The sequence below is a fragment of the Charadrius vociferus genome, unplaced genomic scaffold, assembly GCF_000708025.1.
Source record: "Charadrius vociferus isolate BGI_N301 unplaced genomic scaffold, ASM70802v2 scaffold118, whole genome shotgun sequence".
Classification (NCBI taxonomy): Eukaryota; Metazoa; Chordata; class Aves; order Charadriiformes; family Charadriidae; genus Charadrius; species Charadrius vociferus.
In genome coordinates, this window is record NW_009649846.1 from 815,578 (window position 1) to 835,866 (window position 20,289).

The 20,289-nt window shown below is 40.8% G+C and overlaps 1 protein-coding gene across 1 annotated transcript in view; it reads right to left on the reverse strand.

Moving 5' to 3' along the window:
- The window catches only part of ELMOD1 (ELMO/CED-12 domain containing 1), a 30,344-nt gene extending 10,395 nt beyond the window's left edge, over positions 1 to 19,949 (reverse strand). Inside the window, exons 1-5 of the mRNA XM_009890909.1 lie at positions 19,855 to 19,949; positions 8,054 to 8,199; positions 7,870 to 7,898; positions 6,571 to 6,668; positions 2,082 to 2,211 (exon numbers count right to left, since the gene is read on the reverse strand). Coding sequence (XP_009889211.1) covers positions 2,082 to 2,211; positions 6,571 to 6,668; positions 7,870 to 7,898; positions 8,054 to 8,199; positions 19,855 to 19,871 — 420 coding nt within the window. The 5' untranslated portion in view covers positions 19,872 to 19,949. The remainder of the gene's footprint in view (positions 1 to 2,081; positions 2,212 to 6,570; positions 6,669 to 7,869; positions 7,899 to 8,053; positions 8,200 to 19,854) is intronic.
- Positions 19,950 to 20,289: the final 340 nt, after the last annotated feature.

A 20,289-nucleotide genomic window follows, 5' to 3' on the forward strand; every position in this document is an offset into this window, starting at 1 on the left:
GGGAAAGAGCTATATGCCCATTTCTCAAATAAACAACCAGAAATTGTATTAATTTTAGCAGTTTTAACTGCATTTAAAATGAAGTGCCTTAGGAAGGTTAAAACTTAAATTATTTCACTTTGTAATGACTGCATAAAGCATCACTATTTAAATCATATTTGCTACCTTTCTTGTTCATCCATTGACAGTAAATACAGTATTATTCATTAGTTCAATCATGTTAAGTTAATCTTTCTCTCATTCATAAAGTGCCCTCCTGGTAAAGATGAATAAATGACAAACATTAGCAACTCGAATTACCCATTGCAGAGATCACTTAGCAGAATACCTAGAAGGAATGAAAACCAATTGGCCTATTCTTCCCCAGCATGGGTTGGAAACCAAATTAAACCCTTGGACATATTTCCTTTTGACGGGAGAATTCGCAAAAGCAAAATGCTGGCTGTAAACAAGTGCTAATACACAGGTTACACTGGAGGCAGATGGTGAAACTGATACTTTCTTCAACATTATGAATTTTACAGTGTAAACTGCACTGTTTAATCTCCCCTCAGACAAACACTCAGTTTCTGTTCTGCTTTTATTCTTATGCAGTTATGTTTTTAAAGCACTTGAGTGACTACACATCACTGCTGACATGATTCTCAGAAGTATCCAAGAACCATCCTCGCTGGGTAAAATCTGTGTGTCCTTTTAGTTAAAGCCCAGTCTACGCCCAGAAATTGGCGCTTTTGGCTGCAGAGGGGCAGGACTTGAACAGGAGTCGTCCATCTGCCTCATCCTACCTGATGGCTAAAGCACTCCTTCAGGGGCAGCTCTGGGTTTTGACTCCTCCTTGGCGAGACTCCACCTCCCAACAAGGACCCAACCTTAAAGACAGCTTTCCAGACACCCACAGGAACTCTTTGACTATTTGACACATTTTTTTAGAAATACTCATTTGCATCCATAAGTTCTTATATAAGAAGATGCCTACTGGGATTTCTGGAAGCCTAAGTGACTCAGGTAAAATTTCCAGAAACTCCCACTGTAACTTGTCTAAAACACTACGCTGCAAGCTAGAGCGTAGAAAGCAACTTCATCACCATGTGCTTAAAAATCTCAGCCAAAGTCAGATGGGGGGAGAAACACAGGTAGTGTTTAATTTTTCAATGTTTTTTGTTCAAAATAATTAAAAAAAACCCCAAACAGTTCATATGTTTTTTTAAGACCACTGAAAATTCTGTAAGAATACATTTTGCTTGTAAATAGGCTCATTATTGATATTCTATGTTTCTTGCCATTTCTCTGAAGCATCTTGCACTAGCTACAGTCAGAAACAGGATCAGAAGGAATACTGGGACTTGCTAGTAGACTATTTTCCACCCGCTTTATTCTGTCCCCAATTCCTGTCTAATATAAGAGTTCTCTAGCTCCACCTCTGCTTATGGCTTCATGATCATCTTCCTGAAAAAATACTTCTATTACCCACTCCAGTGCAAGGTTTTCCTGAAAGCATGAAATAAGTAAAACCCAATTGGGATGGTTTTCAACACTCTGCATATATTATCTAAAGACTGGTTTCATTTTGTTTTCATATGAAAACGTATGTGGTAAATATAAACGTGTAAGTCATCATCTCCCACCCTTTCATCCCAAACAATGAAAGTTAGAGGTTTGCCATTGGGATACACAGACAATGTCTCAAAAACACAAGAAACTGAAAGGGACAAAAAAAAAAAAAAAGTGTGTTCTGGTTAAGAGGAAAATACCCTTCTCACGTTGAAGAAAGGTGTGCTGAAGTAGGACACTGAGCTATTTTCCCAGAGCTTATAGCGCTGAGCTGTTACGTGCAGTAAGAGCTGGGTATCTACTGCCTAGATACAGCCCAGCCAAGGGACGCACATTCATCAATCAAGGAGTGAGCTGCTTGCTTGGCAGGTGTTACACCCAGAGCAAATTAAAATAAGGCTATACAGCATATTAAAACAGGCACACGATGCAGGAAGGTGACCATACTTCTTGCTGTTTTAAAGAGGTTTATAAACCAGGGTGTTTGGCATGAATAAGGGATGCCCTCCAAGTATCTCTTAAGCACCTACCTTCAGAAGCATTTCCTCATGTTGCGGATTCTCCGAATCATATGGCTCTCTGCGCAGCTTTTCAACCTCTGCAATCAGATTTCTGTACCCCACAATCTGCAGAAGGCATGCCTGAAGAGATACTCCCAACCTGAGGGGGGGGGAAGGAGCAACATAATCCAACTCAATCATATGTAGCCGTGAAAAAGCACTACCACGTACATGCCCGTTTAATTCACGAGTAATGTTACATCAATGAATCGATAGTCTAACACTTTAATTGCAATGGGAGAATTTCCAAGAGATCAATATTCCATTAAACAAGGCCTTGTGAAACGCATCGTCTTATTTAGTGCCTTCCTTTTCTGATAAAATTTGGGTTTTTTTTTTTGGGGGGGGGGTTTTTTTTTTTTTTTTTAGAACTTTGAACAGTGAAATTTCACACTGAAGTCTCATTATAACTATACACAGCAGTGTTGAATGCCTGCAATGAACACATCACTGAATTTTTCCCCTCATTCAAATGGTAGCCTCTCAAACAATGCCCTGTGACAAGAGATGCGAACTTAAAAAGGGTGGGAACTCAGCAAAAAGCTAAAAATATTCATTTTGCTTTCATGCCACAAAAGCTAGCATAAAGAAGCCAAAACCCTGAAGTAATATAGTTGAAAGGTTTGCCTTGAAGCACCTTTTTTTTTTTTCCTAGTCTCATGTTCAGAATCACCATAATGGCTCTCTTTTCATTATAATGCAGATTTTACGTTTCCTTTTAACATTTCCTGATGCATCACTAAAAAAAAAACAACCCACAAAACAAAACATGTGGCTTCCAAGGCGGTTAATTACAACAGCTTATTCAATTTTAGCTTAAGTTTTTATCATATTAAATACAAGTTATGCAGCACACAACTCCACGCTTATAAGAATATTTAAATATATATGAGAATAAACCCTTTAATTTTTAATAATGTCTAAAATGATCTAAATGCCTAGTATGAATTTGGAGGGCATAGCTAAATCTGTACCCTCATTCCTCTGTGGAACACAGGCTGCACTGATATTAAGCTGCACAGGTTCCTTATTTGTCTTGTTTGATATACTGAAACATTTTGTTTATTCCATAATACTGTTAAATTTTCTGAGCAGAAGGATTTTCACTGCTTATCTTTTGAGATTAATCTGCAGAATCAGAGATGTCATCATTAGGCCATTTCTCTTGCTGCAATTTCATGTTATTTGTGACTATAACCCTTTCAGAATAACCTATGCAGTATTTTCCCTCCTTCGCTGTTTGGGTTATTTTTGTTGGCAGTTTCTGGGTTGGTTTTTTTGGTTTTTGTTTTTTTTTTTTTATGCTTCACTTGCTATACCCTACAGTTTTACAGGAAGTCTGCATTTCAAAGAAAGCTGAAAAGCCTGACAAGACTGCATGTGAATTGCTGTAGTGCATCACTAAACCACAACCATAATGTTTTTAACTACTCTATAACCTCAATGCAGTTTAGAGCAGAACACAACAGGCAGTGGCAAAGCAGAGCAATTTTATATTAAAAAAAAAAAAAAATTAAGTTCTAATTTGCACAATATATGCGAAGCAAGGCACATCTGCACTTTACATAAAGCCAGTCAAACGCTCCAATGCAGTGCTATGCAGGGTGCACCGGGGGTGGGATGTTGGGGTGGAATTAGTTTCCCCACTCTCCTTTTCATAAAGCTTTTGCTCTCTCTTTGCCAAACAGAGGATGTGGGTGAGCTGCTGATGCCCCACACCTCCTCCCTGACACCCTTGTGCTGGCGGTGGCAGTTCTCAGAGCACAGGAGCACCCTGCCCGGGCTTGCACCCCCACTGCATTCAGCTCCAGGTGCTCCACGAGATGGAGTTGAGTCCAAAACTGGGAGCATTTCATGGACTGCTTCCATAGTTAGCATAGATTGCACATGTCACCACCTGGTCATTCAACCTACTTGCTCCCACCACTAAATGTACACACTTATCTCAGAGGCATCGATAAAGGGAAATTACTGTGGACCTCCTCCTCCTGAGGTCACAGGAGCCCACAGCCTTCAAGAACAGCTCAGTGCAAACACCCCTGGGATGCTAGTTCAGCTCTGCAAAGATGCTACATTAACAAAAATGACTGCATACAGATTTACAGAAACACATATAATATGACACATGTCCCCTTGTCCTTACCCCAGGAGATTTCAAGTCTCTACTATGCAAGAGAAGGCCAGAGCTTCTCAACAAGACAGTCTGGATGCAGGTTTTTTGGGTTTGGGTTTTTTTTTTTTTTATGTTCAAGAGTAGTCAAGCCAATGGATTTTCCTTAATTGGTCGAAAGAAATAGCTGACCTGCTTTTACTGAAGTTTCTCCAGAAAACTGTAGTATAAAATAAATGGCTCACATGTAAAACTTCAGTGCAGATGCTTAAAGTTTAGCAGAACTATGGTTAATTTAATATAAGGAGCAATTTAGTGGCAGAGTATATTTCTATGTATGTGGCACCACCTTGCACATCCCAGGCCCCCATTCCTCACTGTTTTGAAAAGATATTTAAGGGGGGGGGGAAGGGGGGAGAACAGAAGGGGATGAAAGACTGAGTCCTGTAAAATGCTGAATGCAAGGGTTTAGTCCAAAAAACAATTAAGTGTGGTTTTTTTTTTTTTCTTTTTCTGTGCTAAGCATATGAACACCTCCTGGATTAAACAAAAAAAAAATAGTTCAGGGAGTTTTGTTTTGTTGTGGGTTTGTTTATTTGTTTGTTTTTAATATTAGAACCAGATCACTCAAAGTGTAACTTAAGGTTCAGGGGCCTGATTCAAGCAAGCAGAAATCGTTTGCACATCTGCTCGCTCTCTCTCTCTTCTGGAAAACAGCATTTCTTCAGAGGCCAAAGGCAATGCCATGAGGAGAATCAGATGGTGATCCCCGGTGTCACACAAAATACTATTTTAATGAATTCCTTGTTTTTTCTTGGAATTATTCCACCCAGTTACCCATAGATCCAACGCCAAGAAGTAAGTACTTCTTGTACTTGATTACAAGTGCTGCAGTTACTGAGGTCCACAGGTCAGGCTCTGAGCTGTGCACATTTACATCCTGCAGTTTTTCCTCATATATCACCCTCACTAATTTTGCTGTTCCTGGTTTTTTGTTTTGTTTTTTTTTAATTGTTGGTTCCCCTCCCCCCGCCCCCCGCTCTGAATTTCAGCTATCAGCATCCTGTCCAACACAGGAGTACCAGAGCAGTGACACCCTCCTCGGATGGGCAGCCTCTCAGCATGGTGTTGCATCCACTTGAAGCAGCTGCTCTTTCATCACCCTCCCTTTGAAGCCCATATGGGCAAGGTCCTGTGAATTGACACCCCTGGAAAAGCTCTGGGCCCACTCCCAGAAAAACTTCACAGGGCTCTCATCTATGAGAAGGTGTTTTCTTTGTTTTGTTTCTCCTATTTTCTTCTCATCTTTAATGTTTGGGTCACCATTTTTCAATCCAGGTGGACAGTGGTCATGTCCACAACAGCTGTCTCTCAAGTTAGAGAGCCACCCAGCGTGCTCTATTTCCATTATGATCAGTGAAGCCTCTTTTTACGACTCCCCAGTTACTGTCCTTTTCACTGGGGGGTAAGGCTTGGGGATCATAACTCTAATGAGACCAAAAAAGATTATATTCTCCCAACTGAGCTTTTGGGTTCTGTTGTTGCAGCAAGACCTTGGGACCACCTTACCTGTTCATGCTGTTGACCACAGAGAAAAGCAGCTACCAATGCATGGATGCCCACTTTGGATTACGTACATCAATTTCAAGTTTGGGAAGAGGAGTAAACCTCAGACGGATCATCTGGCTAATACAACCCTCAGCATTTCTCCCACTGATTCCTGACCTAGACCACCTTGTGCCTTAAGCTAAGGGCTGAGAGGTAAGGCAACCACAGAAATGTTACCGCTTACTTTTGAAATACACACTTGTAAATTTAATGGTTTGTTGTTAATCTCTTCTTTCCACTAACATCTTGTAGCATTAAAAGAATATCAGCTAGGTTGTATTGTTACAACCTGTGTTTGGATAATTCAAAGCAGTTTTAAAATGTAAACCAGTATACCATTTATATCCGTTACAACAGGACTATTTCTTTCCTACTGCATACAGCCTTGCTAAGAAGCCATCACTGTCAATGCCAGGACCACCAGCTTTGGTGGTATTTTATCCCTGGGGAAATGGCCCCCATAAATCAATGCATCAACAATCCTCTAAGACAGCATGATTCAGGAAGCAGCTAGATAAAGAGAGTCAGGACTTGCCTATTACGGTCACCGTAAAAGATCATTCATTTTTCCATCAGCTTCTTGACAGCAAAGCTTAAGTTGTAGTTTTATGCTGAGAGACAGAATTCATCTTCAGATTGCATGGCACAATAGCTATGGAGAACCAGTTCTCCATGGACCTGGGCACTGAAGAAATCAATAATTCTCTTTTTTTTTTTTTTGTAAGGAAACCATGAACTTACTGTGGATTTATATCTGGATTAATCCTTTTCAGCTCCATGATGTCATCTATAGTTTTTTCAATAGCATCAGGGTGAACACTTACTGAAGTTTGCAGCCGCTAAAGAGAGGTTTTAAACATATTAATTCTTACAGAAGCTATTATTCAATACAAGTTAGCAATGATAAATTTGATAGCCAAAAGCTTCTAGATTAAGAGCCCAGAAGACCCAATTCAACATACACCCCCTCACACACACCTTTCCAGTCTATTCAACCCTATTGACTAGTCTCAGTGCTTCCCCGTGCCCTTGTAGTCAGTCTGTTGCATTTCTGTGGCAGCTGCTAGTGAGGACAATCTGCACTGAAGCCTTTGATCAAGAAGCAGCTTCAGACCATCTGCCTAATTACATTGGAATTGCTAGCCTTCATTTGACATCCCCTCTCCCAATGCATTGCAGTAACACAGCAAAAAATTTTTCCTTTCTCTTGCATGACACTGCACGGCATTGCACTTCGTAGAGACGTCCCTGGCAATTCAGTATTCAAAAATCAACATGCTTTCCAAAAATTAAGAGGTTGAACTTTCTGGTGCTTTGTCTGAAAACCACACAATTGCTTTAATGAAGGCTTTTAAATAAGATTCTGCCTTTCTGTTTGTGCTAGAAGTGTATTTGGAAGCACCATGCTGAACTATGAGCTATGTGACATCATTCTTGCTAATGCTGAGGTAAGCTTTTCAACACCACTGATTCTCATGCCAAAGAGAAATGAATGGCTGAATGATGCTATTTAACATATACACAAACGCTTTATGAGAAGAATTTAGGAGAGCATAACCAGTGCTACAGGGAAAGGAAGAGGCGACAGAGGCTCTTCTCCATTAACGTATGTAAAAGGAAAGCAGAGAACAAAGTTGTCTTGGCTATCTAAGTACTGTTGCCTTCAGTCTGTTTTCCAGACAGAAAACCTGATGTGTAAAGTGTGTAAGTGACTGACTGCAGATTACAGAAATTCTATGTCAGGATGAGGAATCAAGCCAAGAAATCCCGAATTACAACACATCACCCTTGCCGTCTCCACCATGTCCTTTGATTCCATCAGTGCCACAGTGCAGCTGCCCCTGGAGCACAGGACACTCTCCCTGACTTTGCAAGATCTCCTGCTATTGCAGATACCAGACTCTCTTCAGTAGAAGATGATTTTAATGCAAAGTCAAGTCAAACACTAAGGTTATTTTTTGCAGTGAGAAAACAGCAGACTAAACAAATCAACTGCACAGGACACAATATACAAGGTGAACAACGATATCTTTCACTCACCTTACTTTTTGAACCTTTCAGTGATGCCTCTGTAAGAGAACAGCATTTGAAAGCATCATGTCAGACAAGCTAAGTTTATATTGGATTTATTTAACAATTTATTTATTTATAAGAATTAAGTCATACTATTTTAGCACATGCAGAAAGGTACAAAGGCATGCAGAACTAAGTATTGTGCAGTTACCTATTTTCATAGTTCTGGCAGCTCCAGGTTTAGTATTGTAACAGATCCTTTGCAATTCACATCGACCTGTTAGTTTCCTGACCACAAATTTCAGGCAACGCCACAAGCATTTGCAGTAGAAGTACAGGCATACCTGGACAAACATCCTAGGGGAAAAAAAAAAAAAAAAAAAAAAAAAGCCTGAAAATAAGAGTCTTGAGCAGAATTTGTTTCAACAAGGTCACTGCCCAAAGAGAAGGTAGTTACTCACCCCAAATTTCCTTTCCCTGAGGGCGCATTTAAAGCGCATCCAGCATTCACACTGCAAATGTTTTTCCTGGTGTTAAATCATGCTTTTTAGTCTTACCCAACAAGAGAAAAGCATGCACAAAGCACCAGAACTGGAAGCACAGAATAAATCAACTCCAGAGTTCTCAAAAGAGTGTTTCTAGGAAACTCTTTGTCCCCTTTAAATAAATGGCTCTATTGGTCCTATTAATGCTTTGGGGAAACAGGACTACATAAGAAGGGAGCACAGCTCACCCTATTGTCATGGCTGCTGAGGATCCAGGGAGCAACTATACCCCGGCTTAACTTTGTTGCTCTGTGCAGAGTGGCTGGTTATCCTGACAAACATGAATCAACACTCATGTCAGAGTCATAGAATTGTCCAGGTTGGAAGAGACCCTTGGGATCATCGAGTCCAACCATCTACCCTACTCTACAAAGTTCTCTCCTACACCATATCCCCCAACACCACATCTAAACGGCTCTTAAACACGTCCAGGGATGGCGACTCAAACATCTCCCTGGCCAGCCTATTCCAATGCCCGACCACTCTTTCTGTGAAAAATTCTTTCCTAATGTTCAGTCTAAATCTACCCTGTTGGAGCTTGAAGCCATTCCTTCTCATTCTGTCATTAGTTACCTGTGAGAAGAGACCAGCACCAACCTCTCTGCAGTGTCCTTTCAAATAGTTTCAAATGTCAGGTCCCTAAGAGTGAAGAGTGATGGTTAAGGAAACAAAAAAACAAAACAAAAAAAAGAAACCAAAGCTTCCCTTCTTTAGGAGAGAAGGCATTTAAGAACCTGTCCTGAGGACTGCCAGTTCTTCCCAAGATCAGCTTTTATATAGTGTTAATGCTGCAGAACTTCTCAAAGTACAGAAGTGACAGTAAGCCGAAAAACGCCCTCATTTAGGTACTGCACCCAGTTTTGGGCCCCGACAATGCAAGGCGGACTTTGACAAACTGGATGGATTTTAGTGGAAGCCCACAAGACGGCAGGGCTGAAGGACAGGCCTTGCAAGGAGAGGCTGGGAGAGCTGGCCTTCTTCAGCCTGGGCCACAGATATCTTCAGGGGACCTAACAGCAGCCCCCCCTCAGCGCCTGTGGGAAGATCACGGAGGAGAGAGCGAGCCAGGCTCTTCACAGTGGTGCAGGGCAGGAAGACAAGAAACAACAGTCAAACTGAAACACAAGAGGCTCAACCTAGATATAAGGAGAAGCTTTTTCCCCCCATGAGGCCAGCCAGGTAGTGGCACAGGTTGCCCAGAGAGGCTGCGCACTCTCCTTCCTCAGAGTTTTAAGTCCTGAGCGGAAAAAGCCCTGAGCAGCCCAGTCTGACCTCAGAGCTGACCTGCTGTGAGCAGGAGTTTGGATCAGAGACCTGCTGAGGTCGCTCCCAGCCTGAACTATCCCGTGACCCTATGAAAGCCTGAAAAAGGCTGTGTAAATGAGAAACGCTCTATTTTAAAGTTTGTTAGCATTGCAGCTGCTACTAAAGCCCACGTACTGCTACCACAACTATATAACACGCCCCAAAACCAGATTTCATGGGCTACAACTTATTTGGACACAATTTAGCTTTCTTGTTTCTACAGATATGAAGGCACAGATCTTGCCATGTTACTCAAATGTCAACCCCCATGGGGTGCACCAGGGTTTGAGGCAGTGGGCAGGATCTACCCAGGGTCCTTGGGTTCAGAAGCACATCTCAGAAAAGGTAAATGACAAAGACCCGACAGCAGGAACATTGCCATCTGGACATGGTCCTGGGCAACCGGCTTTAGGTCGCCCTGCTAGAGCTGGAGGGGAGGACTAGACGACCTACAGGGGTCCCTTCCAACCTCAAGCTCTCAGTTATTATATTCTACGATTATATTATGGGAAAACATCAATACAGCTTTGATATGCTAGCTTGCCACTAAATGGTCAGAAATAATTTGGTCCATTATGTTCTAAGCTTGTGTGCATGCATATTCATCATTAGCCCATTATATCCTCACACGCTGTTGATGCTTTCAAAGGACAGTTATTTGTTAGGAGACTGTACTATCCCTTTCAATGGAGTGTGGTGGTTATTCTAAAATACCAAATTCCAGATACTCAAATCAGTTATAACTTTAATAAAGCTTATAGAGCTCCATCACTTACTAAAAACATCCTGAAGGGCATGGTGTAGAAGGACTTTCAAGGAAAGGAAGACAGGTTAACCTATGTTAATGTCCACACAGGAGTTTAATCTGCTTTATATTCACTTTAGCTTAATCTCCTTTGAAGGAGGATTAAGCTGAGGGAACTAAAGCCATTTTAGGTCTAAATGGAGAGCATCCACACAAGTATTTAACATGCTTTAAAAGCATCCACTTTATCTTCACACTTTTAGTTAATTCACTTAGCACTCCCAAACGCCTGCATACAGGCAACCCCCTTGTCTTCATGCAACAGGAAGCCTCTATTTTAGACACAAAGTGAAACCTACAGAATGAAGAATCACTCCCACGCTGCAATCAAGTTTTAGACAAGCAAAAAAAGTTTCAGCTGCTGACACTGAAATATTTGGGTCCTCCCTTCCCTGCAAGATGTTCCAGAACATACTACTGTGAGGAGTTTGTATGTGCTTCACAGCAGGTGATCACCTTCAGTATTAAGAACAAGACCAGTTACCAGAAGGCAAGTCCATCATCAGCCAAGCAGCCACTCTAACTTTCCAACAGTCAGTGTAAGCCAGAGTCAATCTCACACGAAGTCAATTAATACCTCCAACTACAGCCTTTAATAGGGGCTTGAAAAACCCCAAAGGATAACATTGGGCATTTTGGTTTGACATCAGCCTTCACAGATTTGACTAGTCCACCATCCCTGAAGAATCTAAACACAACCTATAGCCATCCCTCAGCCTTCTCCACACACTCCAGCTCTGTACTCAGGCTGAAGGTCCAGAGAAATCAATACCAGAGATTAATGCCGAACTGGAAGGTGGAGTGTGGTAAAACAAAGTTCTGGAGCTTCACAAGTTTGTAGAAGTTGGAGTTGCTATCTTTTGGCCTGCTTCGTTTCCAAAAATTAGGTCTCTATTAGAGCAACTCACTGCCCAGAAAGCTCATGAATATGAAAGACAGGAGGAAAGACTCACTTAACTTCATGTTAACAGCCCATGTAAGATTTCCTTCTAATGAGCAAGATAGCTCCCATAAAAGCCACACCTCCTTTAAGAAAGTTGATGCCTACACTTAATTGCCTCCAGAGCTGAAACATCACAACCCATTTCATTACTCAAAACTTTGTTTCTTCCTGTGTTGTGTAGCGTGGATAAATTTGGGGGGGGGGCCAGGGAGAAGGTATTAGGTGTATTTGAATTATATGTTGCTGACTTTAGGTTCAACGAGATTTGCAAATCAAAGGAAAAACTCTAAATGGGATAGAGCTGTGACCTTCCATGGTTGTAACCACATTCCCCACTAAAGTGCTTTGGCTGCGGTTTGCATAAAGATTAACTAATAAAAATTGCATCTACTAAAAACACATCACTACAGCACGCAAACAGTACATGTGTGATTCACTAAAATATACTCAGCAGCTATTACTAATAAAGCAAACAAACACTAGTTTTGACTAGGCAGCTTATAGAAGTTAGCCTTTGTGAATACCTTCAATTTTCTACTACTCATCCATCTCAAGCTTACAACAGTTGAAGTCTTCCATTTGTAACATGACTGGCATAAAAAAGTAACACAAGTTTGTTTTCAAAAGGTTGTTCTTTATAAAAGGGAATTCTTGCTTGCAGATGTCCTGTAATAAAAGCACACTAGTGATTAAATAAGACAAGTTTTACGCTAGCTGCTATGCACTTAAGTTCACGTAAGCAAAGTGGAGACATTGGCAGCTATAAAACAAAACATGGTGTATCACAAACAAGAACCCACATGGAAGTGTAGCATGAGCCATATGTTTCACTACAGCGCAGTGGCATTAACTTCTGGTTTGTTTTAGAGTCCAATGCCAAATCTCCTCTTCACCCTTCTCTGGTTTTGGGTTTGCGTTTCCTTTCTTGTTTTTTTTTTCCCCCTCTGCTTGCCTTTGCTGGTAAAACACACTATTTTCTGTGCTGAGAAAACCTGCAGTTTGTGTAGTCATGTACAGCAATACTTCAGATCCTGAGGTGAGCTTTAAGAACAGAAGTATTACAGAAATGAAGATGTTCCTCTTAGACTTGCACTCTACTCCCCCCCATCCCAATACAAGCTCCTTCTCCTCCTGTATTACATGCAGTTGTATAGACCCACAGATTTATGTTTACATATGCAAAGTGCATTACAAGAGTTCATATGAACATTTATTCAGGTAAACCAAAGAAAAAACTGCATAATAAGATGCTGATGTACACAGGCCCAATCAACAGGCAGTTCGCTTGCCAAGGATGCTGTACGAGTGGAAACACATGCATCCATCCTCCAATGAGAAGACAGGGTTATGCATTCCCAGTTGTTGATGACAATCGCTTGGACATCAGAAACTACCTGTTAGCTCCTGAACAATACCAACCCAACTCAGCATAGTTCTCCCAATTTGGCAGACAGAAAGGGTCACTGCACTCCAGGATCAATACTACAGAAAAATGCACTTGTTACTTGGGTTCCAAGGGGGGGGCGGAGGGGGGGGAGTAAATATCAAAACAACAAAATATTCTGAAATAATTAAGTATTCCCTTGCATGTCTGGAAGAGACATATGGAATACTACCCAGTGCTTAAAGCTACCACGATAGCCTGATGCGCCACAGGAAAGTAGTTTTCTTCTGCGTAATCTGGAAACATCAGTTAAGGGCTGGTATATGCATCTATTTCACCTCTCCTTCTTCCTTGCTTCTACTTTTAATTCTTTCACCTTTTCCCTGCTGTATGTCACTACTTCTCAGCTCTCATTTTCTGCCAAGAACAGCTTTAACCAGAAAAAGAATAAGGCTACCAGTACCTTGCAAGGACTATCATGAATCCTGCAAAACCAAGCAAACACCCGATCTGTATTGGCAATAACAGGGCTTGGCAGAGATTCTGGAGAGCTCTCTTCCATGAGGTCGTGGATGCAGAAAGGGTGTTCTACAGCTGCTAGGATCCGTGCAAGACACAGAGAAATTTAGAGCCAAAAAGAGCACGAAGTAAAAGTACCACTGCTCCAGCACTTCTGTTCTCCACAGTACATGCTGCTCTGCCCAGGGCAAGAAAGCAAGAAGCAGAGTGTGTTGTTTCATACCCTGACATTGCAAAGGGAAGGACAGAAGGGGTTCTCAACACAGGGTCTCAAGGTTTGCCCTTGACTATCCAAACAGATGATGGGTCAGTGTGATGGGAATGGCAAACCTGATGGTTATTAGAATTTACATCTCTCTCCAATGACAGTATGAAATCACATTTTCATAGAATCACCTTTAAATAAAAAGCCAGAGTAGCTCTAGCCAGCCTTCTCCATGATAAATAGACAGAAGGAAAATTGAGCAAAGATTGCTAAAGTTGCCCAATATTTCTGTGAAGCTCTTTCCTGTGTGAGGTATGTTTGCCTAAATAGTAAAATGTACGTATAATGCAACATGTGGTATTTCATTGACATGAAGGGAAGGAGAGATTAATTACTGTGTAACATTTCTAAAATCAATAAAATAGAAGGTACTTATTTCCTCCCCCTGGTAATTCAAGAACCTTAGTATTTTCAAAGCGAGTAACAAACAGAACAAATACTTTGGGCAAAATGAAAACTTCAGCTGGATACCCAATGCTAATGACTGGACTTAAAAAGGTGGGAAAAAAAAGAGCAAGCAAAAACCAACAAAAAACCCCCTACCCCAAACTCACTAGTTTAGAAGAATGAAATAAGTCACTGAATACACATAATTCTTTTTCCTGTGTGTCCTGTTTTAGGTCTTACAAATAGGAACGACTCTTACACAACTATTTTTCCTGAAGGACGTACTCAGCTCAGAGAAGAAAGCATTACACATCAATATTTCCTTCCTGAGAATTCTGATTACAGCTTGAGAAGTCAAGGACACACAAGTTAGTTAGGGATGACAAGCTCTCCAACTACGTAAGCAAGTGATACTACCCTGTTAGGAGCTAATTAACTTGACTATCTTTGGTTCATTTGTATAACTTACAGTCTGTACACAAGGTCAACCAAGAAGTAATGTACCAATCACTGTTTCTGCCATAGGCAAACCTGCTATTAGCTTCTTTAAAACACAAGAAATTTTTTTTCACTCTGTGGCTTTGCAGACTTGACAACTGAAATCCACCTTATCTCTCCATTTAGACATGAAAGCAAGTCACCGTGGCAACCATGAAAGACATAAGAGTAGTTTAACAGCAGCTTTCCACACTTTCCCGGCTCTTGCTTTTTGCCGACTTGATTTTCATTTTATCTGATGTGACTCCAGTAAGACAGAACTTATGCTTGAAATCTGCTTGTGCTTACAGACTGTTTTGCAGTAGATCAAGAGAAGGTGTCAAGTTTCTAGGTTTTATTGAAAAAAACCTAAGTGTCTGCTACCGTTGGTTCTCCAAATTGTTATTATTTCAGATGTTTAAGATAAGTTACAGTCAAAGTGGAAGTGTCACTGACAGACTCCTCCAAACCCCTTTACAGAATGAAGAAAGCACTGAAAGATTAAATATTTCACTGAGAGGCAGTTTTATTATTTCATAAGTAATATTTCAGACTTTAGGAATAATTCATATCAGAGCAAGCTGAGAAAGAAGAGAAACCTAGAACAACCTAAAACCTGTTTTCATTTAGACATCACCTTGGATTAGAGATATGAGCATAACAGTCCTGTAGTTTACTGGCCAACAGCATTCCCCTAAATTTAGAGATTTAGAGTTATTTCAAGTACTGGTCTGTCTGTAAAATAAACAAACAAAAAACCAAAGAAAAAACCACCCCCCAAAAAAGCTTCTCCTTCTTTCCTTCTACTGCAAAGCAGCAGCTATTGAAAGAAAGCAGGTCAATGAAAATCCAACTTCTGTTACACTAGGGATCCCCCAGTTTAAAAACTATATTCTTATAAAAGATCTTGATGTCAAAGTACCTGCCATTTGTGTAAGCACAGCCCCTTTCTTCACTATTCAGACATGCAATACAGTCCTGGGAAAGGCAGGAATAGAGAAAGTAATTCAGATTGAGAAATGAAACTGCATGAGCAATGAATTTAGGACTTCAAAAGAAGTTTTGCCATTGTTCAAATGCTGTAGAACTTCAGTTTATGAAAAGCAGTCTTACTACATGGCACAACATGTATCTTCTCATATCTTTTTATTGTCTCATTCAATGGCTGAACTTTATGTTAAAAATTTACTACGAGACATTTTTTTAAGTTACCTTTACAATAACAATTTCACTTCCCAGTTAAAGTAGAGATGGCGACTGTCAGCAAAGACAGGCAACTTCAGAGTCGAGCCACTTTGCAACAGCTAAAGACTACCTTTCAGAGTGTGTCTTAAAGAGAAAAAAAACACACACGTGTACAAATAGAAAAAGAAACCCAAAACCAAAGCCACCCACTTCAAGTAAACACACACATCAAAAGCAATAAAACATTATGCCATATATTTTAAAAGGGATATTGCATACTTGGCTGTTGTTCTAAATATCAGTAGGAACAAATTCATCACCTTCATGTAAAACATAGTTAAGCCAGTGTTGTCAGAGGCATGAAGCAAACATCTTTTTACTTCCTTTAAATATGAGGATGTGTAAGTGCTTAGTTTTGTACAAGTAACAAGTACTTCAATTATCATAGAATGGTTTAGGTTGGAAGGGATCTTGAAGATCATATAGTTCCAACCCCCCTGCCACAGGAAAGGACACCTCCCACTAGACCAGGTTGCTAAAAGCCCCATCGAGCCTGGAAGAATAGTCAACGTTCAAAGTCTTACCTTTTCCTTGTTTTTCATGCGAGGCCCTTAAAGCTTATTTGTGGATCATACTGATTATACTCTGTACTCAGCCCCAGTGAGACACACCTGGAGTGCTGTGTTCAGGGCTGAGCTCCCCAGTACTAGAGACATGGACATATGGGAGAGAGTCCAACTAAGGTTCATGAAGGTGATGAAGGGACTGGAACATCTGTCACAGAAGGACAGGCTGAGATCTAGGGGCTCAGAGGGATCTTATGTGCAGAAATACCTGATGAGGGTAATAAAGAAGACTGAGCCAGATTCTTCTCAGTGGTGCCTGCTGACAGGACAAGAGGCAATGGGCACAGACAGAAATGAAGGAATTCTACATAAACATATGGGTGGTTTTTATTTTTGTTTTGTTACCATTTTTAAATTTTAAGGGTCATCAAACAATTGGAACAGGTTGTTCAGAGAGGCTGCAGTCTCTATCCTCACAGATGCTCAAAATGTGAATGGACACAGCCCTGAGCAACCTGCTGTAGCTGACCCTGCTCTGAGCAAGGGGACTTGATTTCCAGAGCTGTCTTTCAACCTCACTAACCACATAATCACAGACCAGTTGAAGACTAAACAGGGCTTCTTAAATGGAAATGTCTGGGGAGGAAAAAAAAAAAAAAAGAAAGAAAATTCAGTGATATTAAATAACAAATAGAATATGTCAAAAGAAAGATAGATGTCAAGCTGATTATAAAAAGCCATGTCAACAGTCCAAAAGATGAGTAGTAGGCACAGCAAAAGCAGCATGCAAATTACACTAATTCCTCATTATCTGTACTCACATCTGCACTGTTTTGTTTAGAAGACAAACTCCAATAGCAGTCATAAAGCCCTGATGCAGCATACACAGACTTGCCCTTTGATAATAGCAGCAGAGCCTACAGCGTATCTCCAGTACACAAATCTAACTCAGACCTGCGTAGAAAGTCTGCCTACAGGTGAGAGTCTTCTCTTACAAGGAGATGGATTTGAAAGCCACTGTTGAAAGTCCTCCTTGGGTCTCCAGGTGAATATATGCTGCATGAGGTTGCTGCAGGTAAACTACTATCACTACTGAGACAGCAGTTGAGGTTAGCTTAACTTTACAGACGAAAGCCCTGCCCCTCTCTGCATCCTTTTTATGGCATTTTGTATATTGTAGTCAACGAGATGACTTGCAATTTGTGTAAACTTAACTAAACTCATTGGTTTTAATCCCAGAGGTAATCTATGCCATCACCATCAGCTAGTCTGGTATCTGCTCCATGTCATGCAATAAGGAAAACACTGTGGCACTGAGCGGTCCTCGCCATCAGCACACCACATTCAGCCCTGCATTTGATCTTCACAAACAGTTAAGGATGCTTTTAGCGAGCTCCTGGGTGGCTGCTGCTATTGGTAATGGACAAACACTAGGGAACGCAATATGTGTTAACTTGTCTCTTCTCCAGCTGATTTCCAAGCTGGAAGGCTTAGTATCTTTGTCTTGCATATAGATCTCCCTGCAGCTCCAAATTTCTCAGCCTTATTCCCTATCACACAAACCCACAACCAGAACACATACCACAGAACTCACTACTCCCAGTAAGCACTCTTCTTGGAGGATGAGCCCAGTTTATTTCTTAATCTGCCCATATTTCTTCTATACGTACAATACATGAGGAGTATAGTACTCGTATCAGTTCATGTCAAAGGATTAACACAAAACAAGAAAATCCAGATGCTTGTAAGCAAACAGAATAGTTCTCCTATTTCAACAGTGTTTTCCTACTTGAGGTGCTCTGTATTCCCCCCTTCCCTCCCTCCTTAATCTGACTTTCTGCTCAGCATTTGGAATTTAGATAAGCAATTGCTTTTCAGAAGATCTACCTTAGCTACTTAAGAGAAGCTAACACCTCAAACCAGGACAACTTCGTAACTCTCTTAGAATTCACTGACTTCAGAAATACCACGAAAAGGAGGAGGTCGTTTCTTCAAAACAGCCTCGGGAACCCAAATATTCAAACCAGCATGCTTTCTCCTACATGGAAAAAACACCAAGTGGCTAGGACAGCCAAAGGAGGGCAAAACAGGCAGCTTAAAGGGAGAAGCAAAGCATTTACCATAGTCAGGGAAGAGCTGGCAACTTAGAAGTTGTCAGCAGCTCAGCTTCTCCATCAAGAAGGGGCAAAATGACATCGCACTCAACAGATACCAGGCCATTGAGGGGGCAAGCTGTAACACCCTCTGTGACCCCAGCTGGAGGCTCCCACCCTACCCCACAGGATGGTAGAGTCCCATTTATGCAGGATCGCAGCCTTGGGCCAGGCTACTGGCCAAGCCTGTACAGAGCAAGAAAGGTAAAAATTAGAGGCAGGATTGCTGAGATGGAAATCATTAGCAGGATCCAAGAAGGAAAGCTCCAAGGTGGGATATTATAAAATTGTAAAGGAAAAAAAACAATGCAGGGATGTTAGCCAGGCTAGTTGTGAACCATCAGGTCACTGGACCATTATCAATAGAGTTGGTGGAAGATTTAGGACCATCCAGGATATGGGTCACAGAACTGCAGGGGCCAATCCTTTCCCTCCTGACTGGGGCTTTTCAGGGTGGTGAGCACACTACCACTTAGCCTAATGGCTCATTACATCTGTGCTGTCTTTTGTGGGTGTTAGCAAATACTTTTAACCTGTTCATATCCTGCTTACAGAGTCCTTTTGCAGCTGGCCCAAGATACCAGAGGAAACTGACCCAAACACTCCACAGAAACACTTAAGCCAAGGCTGGCTGGGCAGCAAAACCATTACAGATGATCAGCCTAGAAGTAATGATGCTGATATCCACAGCGTATAAGATTCTTTGCTATAAACAATCAAAAAAAAAAAAAAAAAAAAAGAGAGCGAAATATAGTGACAGATGCTCTATACAGAAGCATATGTTTCAGTCCTCTTGAAAAGGTTTTTCCCATCCAGAGAGAATATAATTTCTTTGGTTTATACACAAATCAAGCTCTTGATCTGTGTTAGTTTCTAGGAGTGCTCAACTCTCTCCAGTGACTACAGAACAAAGACAACACGGGCTTTCTGCACCTACAGGTGGTGTCTGAAAGTCCCCCATTCCACCCCTGGTTTATAGAGAAACAACTGCAAGTCACATAGTAGGAGCAAGTAATAGACATTTCTCCCCAAATTGAGCACAGTTGGCTTCAAAAACATTTGCACATTGTCACCAAGCATCTCCCCTTCTCTGCTTTCACAAATAACACTCCAAAAATTCAGACAGCAGACAAGAGTGGGGAAGAAAAAACCCAACATTTTTCAAGCACTGTTCTATATCACTGTTTCTTCTATTTTCCCCGACATATCAGGCAGTACCAATTTGATACATCACTGCTCCAAGTCCCATAAGACAGTTCCCACAATCTTTGCTTCTATAAAGAACTAGAAAGGAATTTTTAAATTAAGACAGCTTTAATTAAAAAGTGAAATCTAGGTGAACAGAAAGCAATCTAGTATAAACTAGTTTACATCTTCTGTACTACTAGTAACAGCTAACACACTTAACTCATTGCACCATAGAAGTAATTAGAATAATTTAACACTTTTGAAAAAAAAAACAAAAACAGAACAGTTACCTCAAGAAGTGTTTCATGGTGACGGTTTGGTTTATGTTGCTCAAGCTGTAATCTATTGATCACTGATGACCTCTTCTTTGAAGGTGATATCAGTGCTGTATAAATAGAATTGAGATGTATTTACTAACACGAAAAAAACCAAGCAGTACTTCAGTTTTCTACATTGCTCTTGAAACAAACATCTATGGAAATACATGGGAAAGATATTAAGAAATCTCACAACAGTAAAAACAAAACGAAAAAGCATAATTTGTTCACACTCTTCAGCCTGAGCACATACTTTGACCAGACTATACTATCCATGTCTCTCTTCAGAAAAGTAAAAAATTTGAAGAGCACAGAATTGAAAAAGCTAGACAATTTCAGACACCTCTTGTGTTCTTCAAACACGTCTGGTTCACAGAAGCTTCCAAGTGGTAGTTTCAAGAGACACTC